The sequence below is a fragment of the Rhipicephalus microplus genome, chromosome 2, assembly GCF_043290135.1.
Source record: "Rhipicephalus microplus isolate Deutch F79 chromosome 2, USDA_Rmic, whole genome shotgun sequence".
Taxonomy (NCBI): Eukaryota; Metazoa; Arthropoda; class Arachnida; order Ixodida; family Ixodidae; genus Rhipicephalus; species Rhipicephalus microplus.
In genome coordinates this window covers 289,540,179-289,561,243 of record NC_134701.1, presented here as the reverse complement: position 1 = coordinate 289,561,243, position 21,065 = coordinate 289,540,179, and the positions used below count along the sequence as shown (strand labels likewise).

At 46.5% G+C, this 21,065-nt stretch overlaps 1 protein-coding gene and 1 long non-coding RNA gene across 3 annotated transcripts in view; one reads left to right on the top strand and one right to left on the bottom strand.

Moving 5' to 3' along the window:
- LOC142782190 (uncharacterized) overlaps nt 1-231 on the top strand; it is a 32,540-nt gene extending 32,309 nt beyond the window's left edge. Inside the window, exon 3 of the long non-coding RNA XR_012888397.1 lies at nt 111-231. This is a non-coding gene — a long non-coding RNA (uncharacterized LOC142782190). The remainder of the gene's footprint in view (nt 1-110) is intronic.
- LOC142782165 (beta-galactosidase-like) overlaps nt 1-20,774 on the bottom strand; it is a 49,344-nt gene extending 28,570 nt beyond the window's left edge. The window contains exons 1-4 of one of the 2 annotated variants that reach the window (XM_075882240.1): nt 20,506-20,774; nt 16,107-16,270; nt 10,650-10,800; nt 2,183-2,246 (exon numbers count right to left, since the gene is read on the bottom strand). In XM_075882240.1, coding sequence (XP_075738355.1) covers nt 2,183-2,246; nt 10,650-10,800; nt 16,107-16,270; nt 20,506-20,607 — 481 coding nt within the window. In that variant the 5' untranslated portion in view covers nt 20,608-20,774. The remainder of the gene's footprint in view (nt 1-2,182; nt 2,247-10,649; nt 10,801-16,106; nt 16,271-20,505) is intronic. The other variant, XM_075882239.1, reaches the window with a different exon arrangement.
- Between the last annotated feature and the right edge of the window lie 291 nt (nt 20,775-21,065).

The window sequence follows — 21,065 nt, the reverse complement described above, 5'->3', positions numbered from 1 at the left end:
CTCTCACTGATTCAGCTTACACTGGATGTTTCAAGAAATGTGTGCAAAGTCATCGTAAATCAAGAAAGTGCGATTTTTGTGTGATTCGTCCATAATTACTTCTTTTGCAGGCGCAGGCATCTTCAAATGGCTAAAGACAACACCTTGGACAGTACCTCGGCGAGTCAAATTAACAAACGTTTAGTTAGCAGATTTATGTGGTTATGCCAAGTACAACTGAAGTCCTTCAGGCAAGTAATCCTTTCTAACTTTGAGACTTCAAAAAAGAGGCTGCTTGAGATAATTGAGACGCGATGAATTTCAACCAAAATCATCCGTGAAATCTGAACCAGAACGCTCAAGAACTCAGCTCACATATTCTTTTGAGACGTCTTAAATGAGTGAGCGTTGATATATAAACCAACTTTTTAGATGCGGAGCATCTAATACTCGAGGCTTGTAGTGCGGCGCCGTCCGCAAGCCTCCTCCTCCTTCTTCCACCATCTGTGCATCCCTTCCTCCTCTGCACACCGCGCGCGCTTCACTCCTCCTCCATCTGTGCACCCTTCCTCCTCTACACACCGCGTGCGCTTCTCCTCTTCACGAACATTCGCTAGCTGTGTAATGTAGCGCGCATGCGCCGTCACGCTTCGAGAACATCGGCAGCTGACGCGCGTGCATGCGCCGTCGCGCTTCGAGAACATCGGCAGCTGACGCGCGCGCATGCGCCGTTGCGCTTCTCCCCCTTCTCGAACATTCGACAGCTGACAGTGCATGCGCCGTCGCGCTGTATATATACTCAAGGTCGGCGCTCGCTCGCTCAGTTGCCGCTCGTCGGTTGGTTTGTACGGCGCGTCGACGTCCAAGGTCGCGGTGAAAAGAATTCCAACGAATCCACAAACACAATGATCGACGTCCCTTCGACCAGCGCCGCCCTTTCGCATACGTGTGTACGTGTTCACTCATTTAACACCCCCTCCTACAACCACGTTAACCAATTTAGCCATCGACCCAAGTAAGTCGCAATTTAACACCCCATTTCACAACCACGTTAACCAATTTAGCCATCGACCCAAGTAAGTCGCACTTTAACACCCCGTTAACCAATTATATGCTCCGCATCCTCCTCAGTGTTCCCCCGAGGGAAGCTGCGGGCAATTTTTTTGTGTAGGCGTGCATGCTCCGCTTGCAGTTATATTACGCACGTCGCACACACGTCAACTAATGCGAAAGAACTACACCTCTGTAATTGTTGTCTTGAACAGTGACGTCATTCTGGTCGTCTGCTTGTTGCACTTATAGGTACTTCAGTTTCGATTTCCCCGTTGAATCTGACCAAGTTTAATTACTTCGTAATTATTACTACAGGCCGAATTTTCGACGCCTCGAAGCTGCAATGGATTCTTCGCATGAAATGCTTCAATTCTCTTATTTAGGCATAAACACGTAAGTTCACTAATTATAAAATTAATTACCTTAACTTCGTAATAAGATCGTCTTGAGATGCATGTCACTACAAAAGAAACAGTAATTGTGGAGGCAGCGAGCCGCGGTAACATTTTCGTGGTTGACTTTTCGTGATAACACATTTAACACATGACATTTTCGTGATAATTGACATTTTCGTGATTGAAATTTCCGCGACTTTTTCGCAACATTTTCGTGATAAACACATTGCTTGAAACACCCTGTACATGTGTTGCCCCTTTCATTAAACTATCAGCCAGTTCGGCGCTGGGTTCTGTTTTTATTTTTTTTTCTAGATTTTAAGACCACCTCTGTGCGCTGTAAACCTTTCTAATATGCTTGCGAACTAGCCCACCAAGCTATCCTCGAGGACTATGTGAAAGTTCCAGTCCTTGAATGCACACAAATCAATTAGTTTGATGAATGTTTGAAAGGTTCGCTTGTGTTCTTGGGCAATCGAAGGCTGTGGGTCCCACCATCTGCAAGGGTATTTGATTCCCCATTTTAATGCATTTAAATTTGTCATAGTCACTACGCTACATTTAGAAAACAGCCTGTAATATCGCCTGTGCTTTCCTTGGCTTGATTGTCTGCTAGTTTAATTAGTTCACACGTATTATTTATAACGCAAAAGTGACACATAATAATATGTTCTACGTGAACATGGAATGGGTTTGTTCATTAACGTACCAAGCGAGGATTCGCTTCACCTACATTTAAGATATTTTTATCTTACGTGGGTCACTGGTTCGGAGGCCTATTGAACGGTTCGCCGACAGCAACCAGTAAGGCAGGCCCCCCTGAAACAAGAATAAAAGAAAAACGTGCAGCAGAGACAAGTGATCATAGTATGTTGGGTTGAGCGTCCCAAAATGACTATGAGCGACGCCGTAGTTGAGGGCTCCGGAAATTTCGACCACTATGGGTTCTTTAACGTGCACCCAAATCTGAACACATGGGCCTACAGAATGTTCGCCTCCGTCGAAATGCAGCCGGGATTTGATCCTGCGACCTTCGGGTAAGAAGTCAAGCGCCAACCACTAGACCTCCGCAGCAGGGCGCAGAGACAAGTATATGGAGACCAGACGCACATTGGTCTTAATGAAATTCCAAGAACTTCTAGGTACAAAATCCCCGCAGAATAAGGACGGGTAGGTGTGCCTAACGGTAAACATTCTTGAGGTCTGACTGGCAATTGATATGATTTACAGGAGCGCCCCGTCACGGTGGTCTAGTGGCTAAGGTACTCGGCTGTTGACCCGCAGGTGGCGGGATATGATCCCGGCGGCGGCGGCTGCATTTGCGATGGAGGCGGAAATTTTGTAGGCCCGTGTGCTCGGATTTGGGTGCGCGTTAACGAACCCGAGGAGGTCCAAATTTCCGGAGCCCTCCACTACGGCGTCTCTCATAATCATATGGTGGTTTTGGGACGTTAAACACCACATATCAGTCAATCAATCAATGATTTACAGTAGCGGAAAGTGTATGAACACTGCATTTTGCCACTTCTAACGCATTGGGTCACAACATAAAGAATAACAAAAGATTCATTCTAAAAAACAGGGTGTGCAAACATGGACGCGAGAAAGAAGTCAAGACACCACAAATCTCTTAAACTCCCACGGGGGCAGGATTGAAAGGTTTTTCTATTGCATGGGCTTGCGCAGATAAGGTTTTGTGCCTTCTGTCCTTTTCCACCTTTGTTAGTCGGCCCTGTCTTCATTTCCTTTTTGTTTCCATGTCTCTTGGAATGGGCACTTAGAAACTAGCCAAGCTCTCTATTACAAAAAACGAATTCGAAAAGAAGGAAAGAATCACACAGCGTGGGATGAAACGAAAGATGAGTTCAAGAGAGAAGAAGACAGCAAAATCGATCAAAGATAAAACAGAACCAATATTCTAGTTGACATAAAGAGTGAGGGGGGATGAACACGGGTATGATGACGTCATAAAAGGGACAAAGATAACCGATGGTCAGTTAGAGTGATGGAGTGGATATAAAAAGGTGTAAAGCGCGGTCATCACGGATAACGGAGGGGCAGCTGACGTGTTGAAAAGCTTTCGGGCATAAAATGAAATCACCTCATGGAGGGCAGCGTAATTTTGAGGTTATTGGGAGAAGCCTTCAGTCGCAATAAACATAAGATAGCATTACGATGATGATCATGATGATAACGACGAGGACGATCAACAAGCAAAAATCTGCATACACATAAATAGACTGTTGACATATTAAGTCGTTCCCCAGTTCACTGCTATTTATACCAGATTTCCACAAATGCCTTAGTTTATCAAAAAAGCACTAAAGAGATTGATAATAAAGAGTTCCACAGCAAATATCTGAAAGAACTCAGAAATACATGATGTTCAAGAAAGGACAAGGATTTTCATGACCTTGATAAAAGATATGTCCAGTTGGCCAGCGCTTGAACTTGTCAAAGTTCCGCGCATGCGTTGCTGAGAAATAGACCCCACTGCATTCTTGATAACAAGCTCGATGGAGAACGCGTATAACGACCAGCCATGCACATTCCGAGAATGCCTACAGTATATTGTCACGATGAGTCACAAGTACTGTGGGACTTATTAAACCACCAGGTAGCTAGCACTAGGACGATGCGTCAGTCGTGGCTGGCTCTCGAGCAAAGAAGCAAGCGATCTTCTTTTTTCCTCCAGATTGAGAGCCGCTCTTGCTGTCAACCCACTACGTGCTGGTGGCATTATCCCCCCTTCCGAAAAGAAAAAAAAAGAAGTACCAAAAAGAGGAAAGGAAAGTGCATAGCAGCACCGCGATGCTACTACATAGGCACGTGAAAAAAATTGGAAATTCGGATGAAGTGAAAGTAAAAATTGAAGAGCGTGCCAATATAGGAAACGTCAATGAACGAGAAAGTAAGTTCACAAAATAAACAAAAAACACAAAGAACGCTGTACGGTAAAGGAAAAGTTACGAACAACGCGCAATACTTGGTTTTATGCGCAACACATGAACGACGTCCGGCCTCAGCCGTGTCCTGCTCCGTGCATGGGGTGTTGAGTCCGGAACCACTTCGTAGTTCACGTCACTGACGCGGCGTAACACTTTATATGAGCCAAAGTACCGGCTCAGCAACTTTTCACTAAGGCCACGGCGGCGGACGGGCGTCCACACCCAAACTTGATCTCCGGGGCTGTAAAACACTTCTCTGTGGCGGGTATTATAGCGTCGTGCGTCTGCCTGCTGTTGCTGGCCGATGTGCAGTCGCGCGAGCTGCCGGGCTTCCTCAGCACGCTCTGCGAATTCTTCAGCGTCAGTTGCCAACTCTTCTTCGTCCTGACACGGTAGCATTGAGTCTAGCATGGTCTGCACTTCGCGGCCGTAGAGAAGCCGAAATGGCGTGAGTCGCGTTGTCTCTTGCACGGCGGTATTATACGCGAAGGTCACGTAAGGTAAGATACGGTCCCATGTTTTGTGCTGTACGTCGATGTACATTGAGATCATGTCTGCGATGGTCTTACTCAGTCGTTCGGTAAGTCCGTTGGTTTGCGGGTGGTACGCAGTTGTCCTTCGGTGTCTGGTGTTGCTCAGTTTGAAAACTTCGTCCGTAAGCTGCGCCGCGAATGCCGTCCCTCTGTCCGTTATTACACTGGAAGGAGCACCGTGTCGTAACACGATGTGGCGCATGAAAAATTGTGCTACCTCAGAAGCCGTGTCTCGTGGGATCGCCTGGGTTTCAGCGTAGCGTGTCAAATAGTCGGTCGCGACGATCACCCATTTGTTGCTGTCCGCAGACATAGGAAATGGCCCGAGAATGTTTATGCCGACTTGGTCGAACGGCGTGCAGGGTGCATCAATGGGCTGAAGCAAACCAGCTGGCTTAACAGATGGTTGCTTTCGGCGCTGACATTCCCGACCGCTCTTGACGTACTTCTTTACGCTTGCTGAAAGTCCTGGCCAATAGTACCTCTCGCTCACTCTGGCAAGTGTCTTTGAGTAGCCCAGATCACCGGATGTGGGTTCGTCATGGCAAGCGAAGAGGACGTCGTCTCGCATGTCTCGAGGAACCACCAGGAGGTAAGCACGATTGTTCTAACGAGCGTTCTTCTTGTACAGCACACCGTCTCGCAGGCAGAACGACGTCAACGAGCGAGATAAATGACGTGGTATGATTGCGCCCTGGCCCTCTAAATGATCAATGATTGGACGAATCTCTGCATCATCTCGCTGTCGTTTGCTCAAGTCTGATGCACTAACGTCGCCCAGAAAGCCTTCGTCTTCCGCTGCTTACTGACTGACGACATGAAGGGGTGCGCGTGACAGTGTGTCAGCGTCTTCATGCTTACGGCCGGACTTATGGACGATGGGGACATCAAATTCCTGCAACCGCAAGCTACACCGTGCTAGCCGACCTGAAGGGTCGCGCAGGCTTGCCAACCAACAGAGCGCGTGATGGTCCGTCACTATCTTGAAGGGACGACCATAAAGGTACGGGCGGAACTTGGTGATTGCCCACACGACTGCGAGGCACTCTTTCTCCGTAGTGGAATAATTCGCCTCGGCACGGGATAGAGAGCGGCTGGCGTAGGCTATCACTCTTTCGATGTCCTCTTGACGCTGAACGAGCACTGAACCGAGCCCAATGTTACTAGCGTCGGTATGGACCTCCGTGTCAGCATTATCGTCGAAATGAGCGAGAACGGGCGCTGATTGCATGCGCTGTCGCAGCTCATCAAAAGCTGCTTGTTGCTCGTTTTCCCAGACAAACGGCGTGTCGTCCCTTGTGAGACGAGTCAGAGGTTCTGCTATCTGTGAAAAGCCATGAATGAATCGGCGATAGTAGGCGCACAAACCAAGGAAGCGCCGGACGGCTTTCTTATCGACAGGAGCTGGTAATTCGGCAACAGCGGCAAGCTTGTCTGGATCGGGACGGATTCCTTCGGCGCTAACTACATGTCCAAGAAATTTTAGTTCTTTATAGCCGAAGTGGCACTTCTGTGGCTTTAGTGTGAGGTCCGCCGATCGGATAGCCTCCAGCACGCTGCGCAGGCGGTGAAGGTGCTGCTCGAACGTGGTAGAGAAGACCACCACATCATCAAGGTAGACAAGACAAGTCTGCCACTTGAGCCCTGTGAGGACAGTGTCCATCATTCGCTGGAAAGTTGCCGGGGCTGAACACAAGCCAAAAGGGAGCACTCGAAATGGGTATAGGCCGTCTGGAGTCACAAAGGCTGTTTTCTCACGGTCTAGCTGATCTATCTCGATTTGCCAATACCCGCTTTTGAGATCGAGAAAAGTGAAATAATGGGCACGACGAAGTCTATTCAGCGAATCGTCGATACGTGGCAGCGGATACACATCCTTTTTCGTCACGTTGTTAAGCTTTCGGTAGTCGACGCAGAAGCGTAGCGACCCGTCCTTCTTTTTGACAAGTACGACTGGAGATGACCACGGGCTGTTAGATGGTTCAATAACGCCATCGTCAAGCATCTTGGGGATTTGCGTACCTATCGCTTCACGTTCTTTGGCCGACACGCGGTAGGGGTTCTGGTGTATCGGACGTGCGTCCTCGTACGTGATGATCCTGTGTTGAGTGACGGACGTCTGGCGGATCTTTGAGCAAGTTGCGAAGCAAGAGCTGAACTCGAACAAGAACGCTCGTAGCGCAGTCTGGTTAACGGTGGACAGATCAGGACTGATGTCAATATCACTCATTGACGTGTCGGCGGTATCCACTATTTCCGATGTGAGACAGTTGGTGACGTTTGCTACTTCGTGGGCAAACGCTATCGAAGAGCCACGGAAAAGATGTCGATGCTCGTCGCTAAAGTTGGTTACGAGCAATTGAGATCGGCCATCACGAAGGTGTATTACACTTCTAGCTACACAAATGCTTTGCTGCAGGAGGTGTTCTAAATTTGTCTCAGCCACCACATCGCCATCGCCCAAACCACAGCATGTTACGTCGACTAGAACACTTGTTCGTGGAGGAAGCGTCACACTCTGTTCAGAAATACGGAGTACGTCGACACGCCTTCCACCATCCTGCACGTAAATTGTTCGCTGGGCTGAGAACGTCACGCGGCGCTCTTGCAGATCAATGATAGCTCCATTTTCTTGTAGAAAGTCAACTCCCAGAAAGATGTCACGGGAACATTCGCGTAGAACAAGGCAGCTTGCTACGAATGTGTACCCTTGAATCTGTACTCTAGTTGTGCAGGCACCCAGTGGAGTAACGACATGGCCACCAGCTGTCCGAATCTGCGAGTTATGCCACGGCGTGATGACTTTCTTCAGCTGCGTTGTCAGTTTCCCGCTCAGTATGAAATAGTCTGCGCCGGTGTCCACTAACGCATTAACTGCACAACCATCAATTGTCACTGCTATGTCGAGTGAAAGTCGGCCATCCTTTGCAGCAGTATGTGATGTCGGACCGGTTTCTGTACAGTTCTGCGTCAATAGGAGGTCTTCAGCGCTTCGACATTCAGCGACCCCGCCCCCAGAGGTCGCTTGGGCTAGTTTTCCCGGCGGGGGCTGGGAGACCGTGTGGTAGAATACCGCTGGGGCGTTGATGAAAATAGCCTCGGTGATGGCGAGCGGGACTGGCGCCCGGCAGATGGTGGTGCATGCTGCTGGGAGAGGTAGTTTTCGATGTCGCGCGGTCTCTGGCCGTAACGGGGTGGCGGTGAGTACGCAGAGAAGCCGCGAAGCCCAAGACGGCGATATGGGCACTGGCGGTACAAGTGATCAGCTTCTCCACAGTGAAAGCACAGAGGCCGGCGATCAGGTGTGCGCCAAACATCAGACTTTCGAGGAGACGTGCGCTGATCGTCGATGTACTGAACTGGTTGCACTGAACGATGGGCGACAGAAGCACCAGGGACAAAGGCCAACGGTGGTGGCGTGTACGTGCCTTCGTAGTACGGTATGTGCTGCGCTGACTGTAGTGAAACAGCAGTAACAGGATGGACGAATAATGGCGGCGATGCAGCAGGGCGTTTCAAAGCTTCCGCGTAAGTTGTCTCACGGCGGTATTCAACAGGAGCTGGCACAGCTGTATCATGAGGCAAGGTGTCCCGGATGGCCTGTTGCAGCTCATCCTTGATCACAGTTGCAATAGAGTTAACTGTAGGATGAGGTGTTACACCAGCCTTTTGTAACTCTTCACGTACTATATCACGGATGAGTTCACGTAGACAGTCGTTGTTGGTTCTAGTGGTGGTGAAAATGTCGGCAGTAGACATGCCACTGACTTGCCTGTCGTTTTGGTTGGATCGCTGCTGCAGCATTTTTTCCATTGTCACGGCCTCGGACAAGAACTCCGCGACCGTCTTCGGAGGACTTCGCACGAGGCCGGCAAAAAGCTGGTCCTTGACACCGCGCATCAAGTGACGCAAATTCTTGTCCTCCGTCATTCTTGAATCGGCCCGTCGGAAGAGGCGCGTCATGTCTTCGACGAACGTGGTCACAGTTTCGTTTGGCAGCTGGACGCGGGCCAGAATAGCTCGTTCAGCTCGTTCTTGGCGATCAGCACTGGCATAGGTCTGCAGAAGTCTACGAGAGAATTCGGGCCACGTCGTCAGCTGCTCCTCTCGATTTTAATATCACGTGCGTGCCCCGTCTTCGAGATAGAAGTAGACACGACCCAGTTTCGCCGCGTCGTCTCACTGATTCAAGGTGGCTACGCGCTCGAAATCCGCCCACCAGTCCTCAACGTCCTCGTGCTCAGAGCCATGGAACGTCGCCGGTGCGCGTGGGCTTTCCAACGTGTAGCGGTTCGACGTCGTGCTTCCCGTGCCGGTTGCCGAGGTTTGCACCGAAGCACTGGTCATGTTTGTCGACGTGGTGGGAGCAGTATCGTCGGCTTCCGGAGGCAATCCCCTGATTAGGCGGCTGGTCCGATGCACGGGAGTATTGACTGGCAATGGACTCGTATCGCGGCTTCCTGGGGGGCTCTGCAGCATCCGTGAAACTACCCAGCACTTCCACCAGTTTGTCACGATGAGTCACAAGTACTGAGGATTTATTAAACCTCCAGGTAGCTAGCAATAGGACGATGCGTCAGTCGTGGCTGGCTCTCGAGCAAAGAAGCACGCGATCTTTTTTTTTCCTCCAGATTGAGAGCCGTTCTTTCTGTCAACCCACTACGTGCTGGTGGCAATATAATGTAAAGTAAGGCCCTATTCTGTGTGCAGCGCAAGCAACGACTGGAAAAGCGGTCCTTGAGTGTAGCTTTAAAACGAATTCCGTCTTCACTGCTTCACTAATTCCCGTCACATCATCGATGCCTGTTAGTGCCGTCTTCTTATTCGTCTCGGTGTGAAACTTGCATGTCATGGTTGAGGCGAATGCAGACCTCCAGTACGCATCTACTGCAGTGTCTTATTGTTAAAGTCCGAGCTTGACTGACAGGTTAACATAGAGATGATAAATACGAGAAGAAACACGTACTAATCAGAAAACAAAAAAAACCAATGATCTCTGAGAAGTAAAGTATTCTTTCATTTTGTTTTTAAGGATCGATCAGTAAAACTTAAGATTTAATGACTTTTTATCTGAACGACCTGGCTAGCTTTGTTCCTCACTAGTGTATCTTGTTGCATCTCAACCGGCATATGCAAAAAGCATGTACGTTGAGCGCATTCAATTTCAGCCTGTGGGTTATGTCCGTGCTATAGAGCTGTAAAGCTGTAACTTTGTAAAGCTGAAAGGTGACACGTTGGTTTCTGATTCATCATCATCATCATCATCATCATCATCATCATTATCATCATCATCCCAATCAGCCTGACTACGCCCACTGCAGGACAAAGGCATCTCACACCTTCCGCCAGTCAATTATATCCTGTGCTTGCTGCTGCCATTTAATATCCGCAAACTTCCTGATCTAGTCTGCCCACCTGAATTTATGTGTCTCCCTCACCCGCTCACCTTCTCTGGGACTCCAGTCAGTTACACAAATGAAGATCACCCCTCACACAAATGACGCACCACTGACCTGCTAAAGCTAAGTCGCTACGGACGCTCACTGTACATTTAGTGATTTTGGTATCTGGCCGCTATGTGACTTACATGAAAAAGCAAAAAACAAACTTGCTTCAGCATAGCAGTGTTGCGCCTGTTAAAATATTTCTCTCCCGCCAGCCATTCTACCCTTCTTGTGTATAACACATCTTCGTTCACAAAACGAGGATATCAAAATAAAGGTGACCACGAACACGCGCACCATATCTCTCTCTGAATCAATGTAAGGTCCAGGCCTGAGCAGGACGAGCAGGTCATGCTTCTGCGCCAGCCTCAGGAAGCGGACGATGTCCTGTTGTCCTTGAAAGTTGAACACTCCCTCCTCAGGTTCGTGGCTGCTCCACTCCACGTAGCTGCATCAGACGCAATACACGATGGATCTAAGTACACGTTATATCTCGGATTTTTAATGTATATGTTTTTTATCGGGATTTCTCGTGTATTATTTACTATTGATTTTAATACTACCACTCTTTTCGAGGCCATAGCAGGTAAGCTTACATATTGGATATGCAGGTACATAAAAAATCACCACCATATCTCCCAAGTGAAGGATATTAGAAGAGCTTGCTTAAAGATGATCGGGTAATCCGCGAATCATCCGAATACATCTCGCGCCCTCCTATATAGAAGCGACAACGTTGTTATATGATATCCTGGGCTGCCACTGCAGGGTCTTGACAGCGAGCCAGAGCTCCCGGCGAAGAGAAAGAAGGCGCACATGTCGAGAGTGGTGTACGCAGCCTTCAGCGGTGGCGGACCATCTAGACAGCATTCTTGAAATCACCGAAGAGGATGCCTTGAGCGGCGGCGCGTCATCTAGCGAGTATTGCTCTAATCATTGGAGAGCCAACGCCTTGAGTGGCGGCGCGCCTACTGGTAAGCATTTCTAAAATCACTTGAGAATCGTCATGGCCTCCGAGATGGTGGATGTGCGGCTTATTTCTATCCAGCCATTCTAATCGCACGGAGAGCGTGTTTCCAGAGCTGGGCGTACCCCGCTCTTTTTTTTCCGCACCACGGTGCATGTGACGAGAGAAAAAAAGTAATTTTGCGCCTTTATGTAACCTCGCGCTGAATTGTAAATGTCTGGTGAAGGTGTACGAGAGGCAAAGTCAGTACTGGGGCGTAGCCAATATATTTTCTGAAGTGGGCAGTTTTTTTTTTCTATGAATTTGCGCTTCCCATATTAAAGCACTCATAAGTGCGATATGCCTCAAGAGATCTACATATGAAAAAAACTTGCTATACTTCGAAGTTTGTGGGCTGTATAGTGTGGGGGACAACAGCGAAGACAAAAAATAAAAACGATGACAGCGTGATCCGCAATTGAAGTGAGAAGAGTGCCGCTTTCTACGCCCATGGGTTACACTCGATTAAATGCCTTTTTCTTTCCTTTTATGGAACTATGCTCGTTTTCATTGTAACGCTGCTTTAAGAATTCTTGCAGATGCGTTGATGTAATCCGCGCTGTTGCAAAAGCCGCGTTCTCACTGTGCACAACGATTCACACTCGCCCGCGAGGCAAAAGCCGGAAAGAGAGTAGGATGAAGGCGGTCGCCGTATGTCTATAGACTGAAGTATACGTCGCCGCGACGACCACAGGCTGGTTACAGGCGCGTTTTTGGTCACTTATGTTTGGTCGCGCTGTTCAGTGGATACGTTAAGTGGTGTAAGAACGAACATCAAAATTCCTTGCTTGTTGAAAAAGAATGCAACACACTTTCAAAGTTTGGTGAACCTAGTGAACCTAGTATGATACATCATGCCCTATATAGCAGTGAGAATTCGCACTTTTTTTTTGTTCAGTAGTCTACCTCAACGAATACTCAGTTTCTCCAGAAAGACACACTTCTGCTGCATGTGTGAATGTCCCTTTGATTTGTATGCAGTCAAGAGTGCAATAAATGAACACCATACTGATATTGCCAGTATGCTACCAAAGCATAATCTATACACATGTGACAAAAAAGGAGACTGCGACAACTCAGGCACTTTCACTGTGAAAGACATAGGGAGTAAATATAGGTCGGCTAATCGAAGACTTTGGCAATATTCGTGCAAAATTACTTATCACCTTACTTCAGTGACATGTCCAGGGCACTCAGTTATTTAGAGTGTAACTGGGCTTCGGTTGACCACCTCTTGTATCCGTGCACGATGAAATAGTAAAACGATGTGTCACAGGAGGGCAGTATTATCAAGCAACAATAATTTGCCCAGTTTTCACCCATACACGTCTCTAGAAGAGAGGAATGCTAGAGTGAGTCTATATTTCTCAAAAAGAGGTATTTAGCACCGAGCCAAAACGGACCGTAATGAAAAAAAAAGTAATGCTGCCACAGATGAATTGAAATCTCCTTGCAATGTTCTCTATCAGGAAAATTTAGCAGTTTCCAGGCTTTCTTCGTAAATTGGATCAAAATAAATGCAGCAACAGAAAAAATGCTTGCCTTCAGAGCAGCCAGAAGATTTTGGCGGCGAGTCTTGCTCATTATTGCAAAAAAAAATCATGCGTACGCTGAAATGCCGTGCGCTCTGCTATCTGCCGTGGTCTCTGCCGCCACCAGAATCCACAGTGAATACGCCCTCTCGCGGTAGGCGGGTGCGTGAGGCGAGACTCGTTGGTTTTGCTGGGGAATGCGGCCAATGGGAGAGAAACACGCCGTGCGCCCGCCATCATGGAGCTCATGGAATTTTGCACACCGCCGCCAGACAAGGCGCGAGCATAAGAAGCTTGCCAAACGAGACCCCCCCCCCCCCCCTACCCATAAAAAAATCGCGAATTGAATGTAGTGCTCAAAAATGTATACAATATAGGTTTCTAAAATATAATTATGAATTAATATCCAAATTACTTTCGAAAATGTTATATTGAAGTATACACATAAATATACGAATATGCGAGTAGTAAAGAAATATGTGCGTAATACACAAATGTAACCAAAAGTGTACATGAAATAAAGGGCTACGTGGACAAGTCACTACAAACCAGTAAACACTGTACACTTGGCCGCTGATATGCTTCCAATAGTCATAAAATGATACGCTTCAAATAGTGATAAAATGAATCAGGGGCTGGGAACGCTCCCGTGTTAATAGGCTACTTTCTATTTTTGAGAAAAAGTATGAAATTGAATTCGCGTTAGTAACCGATGGATCTAAACAATTCCACTCACTGACAGAATGTTCGGAAGTGGCATTGTGGTAACTATAGTGTGAGCGATGTGTATGATTGTGAGTGAATGTTTACTTAGATCATCCACTGTTTACTTGGACTATCCATTTCAAGAATCGGCAAGCTTCGGCTATATATACTCGAACTTAGCTTCCCTGTTCCATGTGGTGTCAACAAATATTAAAGCTTTTTTTTTTCTGTAAAGAGTGGCACTGATGGTGCAGCAAATGACGCTTACACAGAACTGTGTTCAGCTATTTCAGCAAACAATGAAAATTGCAACGAACGCATATGCGTGCTTACACCAATGTCCATGTCACAGTTCCTCGGCTTCCACAAACTGATTTGAGAAGAACGTTTGCGGACCGTTGGAATAAACTGGCAGTAAAGTTAATAGACAATTACGGACAAAAATTTAAATAGAAGAACTAAGGTTAGCGCTATTTTTCAGGCGTAAAATATGCGAACCAGATGTTTCGTTTTTTTTCTTTTGAATCTTCTTGTATGCAGTTGTTTTAATATCAGAGCACAAACTAATTTCTGCTTAATAACAGAAGGATATGCAGAATCATGACGGTTCGAACGACTGGTTCTAAGGCCCGTTGCCAAGCGAACTCGTCTTTAAATGAAAGTTTTTTTTTAAACTAATGGGTCTGTCGCGCCAAAACAGTGCCATATTTTTATTAAAAGCTACCTCGAAAGAATACCTGCTACAAAACATATAAAAATCACAGTATATCCACGGAGTGACTGATAATGAGTGGGGCGAAGCTTTGGAGGGTTTTATTGGTAAACCATGAATATGTCCGTCGGTATGTCAGTCCGTTACTCTGTCCGTACATCCGTCCGTCTGTCTGGTGGTTTTTCTGTCCATCCATCCGTCCAGACCTACTGAGTGAGTCATCGAACTAGGCGGTCACGTACGAGCTAGGAGGGACAGACCCGCGGCTTTAGCAGCTTCGCCCCTAAAAAAACGCGTTTGTTTTTATTGTATGCTTTTTAGGGGCGAAGCTCCTAAAGGCGTGGGTCTGTAAATCCCTTGTATGTATGTACGGGACCACTTATAGTTGCACTTTTGCCAACTGCCCACGACTTCGTTCTTGCAAACATCCCACTACGCCCTATCCTCGATCCACCTCTTCACCGACCATAAACCAAATAGTGTTGAGAAGTAGTCAATATGAAGTGCAAGATAGTTGTCTACATGTATCCAGGTGTGCTTTAAAGGACCATCGATTTTGCCACTGTGTCCATCCTTTGTTTGTATGTGACCGTCCATAGTACCACTTTGGCAAACCACCCCTACTTCGTCCTTGCTAACATCCCACTACGGCCCATCCCCGATCCACCACTTCACCGACCAATAAAGCAAATACTGTTGAGAAGTAGCCAATATGAAATGCAAGATGGTTGTGTACATGTACCCAGGTGTGCGTTAAAGAACCATAGATTGTCCCACTGTGTCCATCCTTTTTTTTGTATGTGACCGTCTATAATCTTACTTTGGCAAACCACCCCTACTTCGTCCTTGCTAACATCCCACTACGGCCCATCACCGATCCACCACTTCACCGACCAGTAAAGCAAATACTGTTGAGAAGTAGCCAATATGAAATGCAAGATGGTTGTGTACATGTACCCAGGTGTGCGTTAAAGAACCATAGATTGTCCCACTGTGTCCATCCTTTTTTTTGTATGTAACCGTCTATAATCTTACTTTGGCAAACCACCCCTACTTCGTCCTTGCTAACATTCCACTACGCCCCATCACCGATCCACCATTTCGCCGACCATAATGCCATTATAATGAAAGGGGAACGTAAGCGACGTATAGCTACCACTTACGAATAATAAATTATTTTATAAATATATACAGTGTTTGTTACGTCTTTGATGATGAAGTGGGCGATATTCGCAGATGGTTTAGTGATAAAACGCTCCAGCGCTTCGCCTCACTTATCATTATTCATTCCGTGGATATGCTGTGAATTTTTTCTAACTGACCGCGATGTAAAAAAACCTATACAAGTTACGTGAGACTTTCGGTGCGTGTGTCTTCTTATACAGGAAAAAGGTTGAAATTTAAGGGCTCGTTTTTTTTTCTTCGTTAGACACAATATAATGAGAACTAACGTACAATGATTAAAACTAGGATTCCTTAGTAGCAATTGCAAAGTAAACATGAAGAAAGAAAAGTGAACGAAAAGATAACTTGTCGCTGGCAGGGACCAAATCTGCGACCTTCTATCAACGCGTCCAATACAGCAAGGCGCACATAGGCACCCCCTTTCATCTTATGCAAGTGCCTGCAGGAACCCCTGTAATTTTTTTTTGTTCACCTCAGTGCCTTTTGCCTTTGTGACACAATGAAATGCAATTTTTGTTGTCAGTTGCAGGAGATAAAGAAATTTATGGGCAGTGTTGTCCCAGATGCTATGGTCCACAGAAAACGACCGTACAAGAAGAAGAATGCATACTGACGTTTGTATTGCGTTGAGTCCAGCAGCCCTCATTGTTGACAAGCGGTCGTCCCATTGCTGAGGGAGTGAACGGAAGGAATGGATGGACCCAGACACAATCTGTATCGGCTCGCCATCCTTCAGGTAGCGGTTGTTCTTGTAGTCGATCACGAAGGACCTTCCAACCTACGTGCATGCGCCAGTTGTCATTCAAATGCAACTAATGGCGAACGCTGAAGGCTCTTGTACAGATTGAACCTTGCGCTCCGCGGAAGGAACAAAAGCAAAACCAGCGTTGTTACATGAAGCATTATTACAAACTTCTAAATTCTTCAAAGTAAACATTAGTTCGCAGTTCGCTTAGGCCATTGTCTACACTGCCTTCCTAAAAATAAATTGTCTTGTTTCATTCTGTTTCCCACTTTCGAGAGCACAATACTTTTCAGTGTTGAAAACCCAATTCATAAAGCAAGAACAATACAGCGTCACCACGTGGTTTCCGCAAGTAGCCACTGAATTAAGATTGAATTCATCATCACTTCTCTTTGACGAAGGCAGCGCCACCTATGCGGAGACAAGAAGACACATAAAACACAGAGATGCACCGAATGGCGCTCGTCTGAGCTGCTATGTTTTTTGTTGTCTTAATCTTCATCGCGCTGCATTCGCCGGAGTATATGCAGCAACTTGCCCAAGTCAACGTGCTATTTGAACACTTCTCTCTGCTATTTTCTAGGGGTGTGCGAATATTTCGAAGCTTTCGAAAAACGAATCAAAGAGCATGATTCGATACTCGAATAGAGTAGTACATATTCGAAAATATTCAAAAAACCGAATATTTTTCGGGTTGTTTTCGAATAATCAACACCGACGAGAGAACTCCAAAACAACGAAACTTTAGAACAGCCAAAAGTCATTTTTTTTTCTTTTTGTCCCTAAAGTTATCTGCACGCAGCCCGATCTTTTACGAGATTACCGACACTATACACTGACTGCTCGACAGATTTGTTTCGTCTGAAAACTGACCTTTTGTCCACTTTTTACGATGATGAAGGTCTGTAGTATTAATCAGTGCATAGCTGTCTCCATGTTGTAATAACTGAAGCTTGAGGACTATGACTACATACAGCTTCATGTCTAACAACAGGCGCAAATGTTGCGTTTGCGTAAATTGTTCTTGCAAAGGTAGAATTAAGCTCCGATCGTTACATGATTTTGGTGCGCAGGCCATGTTGTGATTACCGGTATATCTGCTTCAGTACATCTTCAGCTGTATTCACGGTGTTTGGTTGAAAATTGTTCGGTTTGATAAATTTTATTTAAAACAAGGCGACACAGTTTCACATAACATTATTGAACACAGTATTTGAATGTATACAGCTACAAAATATTACAAGGGCTCTGGTTCCTGCTGTATACGAGGTTACTTTACTTTCCGTGATTTGCTGTTTGCACTGTTTGCTGTCAGTGGGAAAAAAGGCATGAAATTGACAGTCGAGTGCTCTATTCAATACGTATTCAACAGAAGCTGTTTGAAAAAAAAAATAAATCCTGATGGAAGAGGCAGACTGGGAGACTTGATTTCAAGTTACATATATTTAGGGCAAAAAGCACTCAAGCGTGTAAGCGTGTTCTAGCGAGGGGACATTAATTTGTCTGTGGCCAATCCTACCCGAGACAAATGCACTGGTGAACGGCTGAAATGCTTACAAGCGTAGTTACACTGTATACCAGTGCACACCCTTAAAAGTGCTTTGCGCGTCTATAACTAACGCCCCACGAAAAGGGTGTTTTGACAAACCAGAGCACCCATCGTAGGTGTTTTTGGTGTTTCGAAACACCCATGACATCGGTGTTTGGTTTGCCAATATAACCATATTGTAGGGTGTTAGCTATAGACACGCATTGATTGGTTGATATTTATGGTTTAACGTCCCAAAACCACCATACGATTATGAGAGATGCTGTAGGGGAGGGCTTCGGAAATTTCGACCACCTGTGCTTCTTTACCGTGCGCCTAAATGTGAGCACACTGGCCCACGTCTTCTTCGTCTAAATCGAAAATGCAGCTGCGGCAGCCGAGATTCGAACCCACGACCAGTTGTAGACCCGCAAAGCAACCTTAAGGGTGCGAACTGGTTTACAATGAATGATGTTAAATTTTGTGAAATAAATAAGCGCGAGCTATTTCATTACAAATGGAAAGTAAGAGGAAACCCATGTTTGATTTTGATTGTGTAACACGTGGTTAAATTATGACTCCATATGGAGTAAACGAGTCGCGCAACATTTCACGGGATGCCTCAAGGTCCCTCATTAATGTCTGCTTGTGAGTGTCCCACAAAGTAATTTAGGACTATAAAAAGCTCATGTTACAACAACCATGCTCTTATAGGCTTTTGCTCTAGTATAGTTGGACGCATATTTACCCTTACAAGGTTTACTTTGGTGTGTGGGTAAAACAGACGACATCGTCATCGTTATTTCTAGCATATAGCGCAGTCATCCGCGACTAAGTAACTTTTTTTTTTATTTTAGGTTTTGAGTCGTTGAGTTTTAGGTTGTAGTTTTTGTGAACATGGGCCCTGGTTCAGTCGATGAATTAAAATTGTTAGCAGAAATGAACGATTAAGGCAAAATAAAAATAAGCAATTCTAAATAAATACATTTGCGTAAACTTGAAGAATTAATGAAGGCGGATGACCAGCCTTATTGAAGGCTTTAGACACGTCAAGTAAATTCAATCCTCGTTGACTTCAGATCCAGTGTGTGATGCAAGTCAACAATGAAAACAACAGTAAATTTCAGGTTCTTTTGGCGTTGTGAGAACAACGCTTCCCACTAGGCACCCGAGACGCTCCACCCGAAGTGGGAGGTGCGTCTTTCGCGCGCCGAAAATCCGCCCGCTTCTGAGATCTGCGACGGAAAGTCACTGGTGATCCCGCTGTGTACTCACTCGGTGATGACAAACGGTGGGTTCGTGAGCCGAACCAATGCGAGGGGTCATAGTGCCACGCTGGGCCCCGGAAGAGGCTTATTCATGCGGGCCAGAAGTACCTTAAGGTAATCAGGGGGCCGTCACAATTACGGTTCCGTCCCTGCCCGTTTGTCGCCGACGTGGAAGTTGGTTCCTTTGTCCTAGGTCAGCAGAAGCACTCGGTCATTTGGGGCGCCCCAGCACTTCGCGGGGTGCCGTGCGGGCACCACAGTGTCTACGGTCAAGGCCGAACCGGTCGTACACTGACCGAATGCCGTCAAACCAATGCTCCGTGCCACAACAAATGCAGCACAACGGCTTGCATGCCTCTCCAAGCCTACCGCACAAAATAAATAAAAGAAAACTAATACTGCCATACACCTTGTTCTGACGGTGGTCCTACTTCAAAAAAAAAAAGTAGCTGAGTTTCAACAAAAAAAAAAAAGTCTTACAATACCCTTATTGAGCTGACGTGAAAGAACTGATTTTTTATTTTTTTAAAAAAGCTTGCAAAGGGGGAATATACGATATGGTCTAGAATTTCACACCGAACGTATCTGTGGGACGAAAGATTCCATATTCGCCCCCTTTACAACAAGAGGAAATGGGCAAGCTGAGTTTACTGTTTACTGACAATTGAACTTTCAATAAAAAAAGCAGCCCCACCGTGGTGGTCTGTCTAGTGGCTAAGGTACTAGGGGTCTAACTCGCCAGTCGCGGGATCGAATCCCGGCTGCGGCGGCTGCATTTTCGATGGAGGCGCAAATGCTGTAGGCCCGTGTGCTCACATTTGCTTGCACGTTAAAGAACCCCAGGTGGTCGAAACTTCCTGAGCCCTCCACTACGGCGTTTCTTACATTCAATCATATTGTGGTTTTCGGACGTTAAACCTCAAATATCAATCAATCATCAATCATCATTGAAAAAGAGAGAGAGAGAGAGAGTTAGTAAAAAAGTAAAACCAAATACTCATCGCGAACAAAACCGCGAACCTCAGATGCGTGCATCTAGGTACCTTTCCTATGCCCGGCTTGGCTACACAGTTATCACCAGCTAATAATTAAGAAGGATTCAACGAACTCAAGTGTAGTCGAATCCCTATGACGTGGGAGTAGTAGGCGTTATTGCAAGTTATCGACTTTGCTAAACAAAACTCAATTACGTGTTGTAAATCTACCCGAAGGTCCGTACCCCTAAAGCCCCTCCATCGGGCCTACTGCCGTCGGCAAACGCATGAATAAGCCTTAGGTACCCCTTCCGCCTAATTGCTAATGTTTGTCCGTTCATATGCGTACGCAGGGGGGGGGGGGGGGGGATGGTGGGAAGGGTGCCTCTCCCGATACATAGGCTTAACTATAGAGCTCCCCCCCCCCCCCCCCCCCTCGCTGAAGTGGAGCCCTGCGCATGCCTACGAGTCTAGTGTATTCAAAAAGGCTTTTCTCACTCTCTGCGGTGCTCCTAAGGCGTCTCCGAGTGGCGTCACTTGAGCCCAGAACGCTATGATGAGCAATTTGAACACGAAGCCCATTGGCGAATCGCTGATCATCTCAATCTGGCCCAGATTGGCTGCCGACTTGAAGACAACGATGTTTTCACTGCGACCACCGCCAGCAAGCGCGGGCCTGCTATCCCGCTGCTGCGAGATTACCGCGATAGAGGCGCGATATTTCCGCTAGCACCTCGCCACTTGAAACGTGAGCTACATCGCCTGCCGACATCCGCTAGCTCTTCGCGCGAGTGATTTACAAGCTGATTTTGTTTTGTTTTGTTTCCCTGGGATGTTGGCTCATACCCACTCAGGGGGGATTGGCCAAGAAAGTGTATTGCAGTTTTTCTGTGATCATTTTTACTCTGTGTAATGAATTGATATTATAATAAGACTAATGTAAAAATAAAAACAACATAAAAACAGCAAACGAAAAAAAAAATCAAGTTGAGCAATTTTGAGATTGGAGGTGTTATGATTACCTCTCAGCTGCGTTTACTTCACTCTGCCCTGGGGAG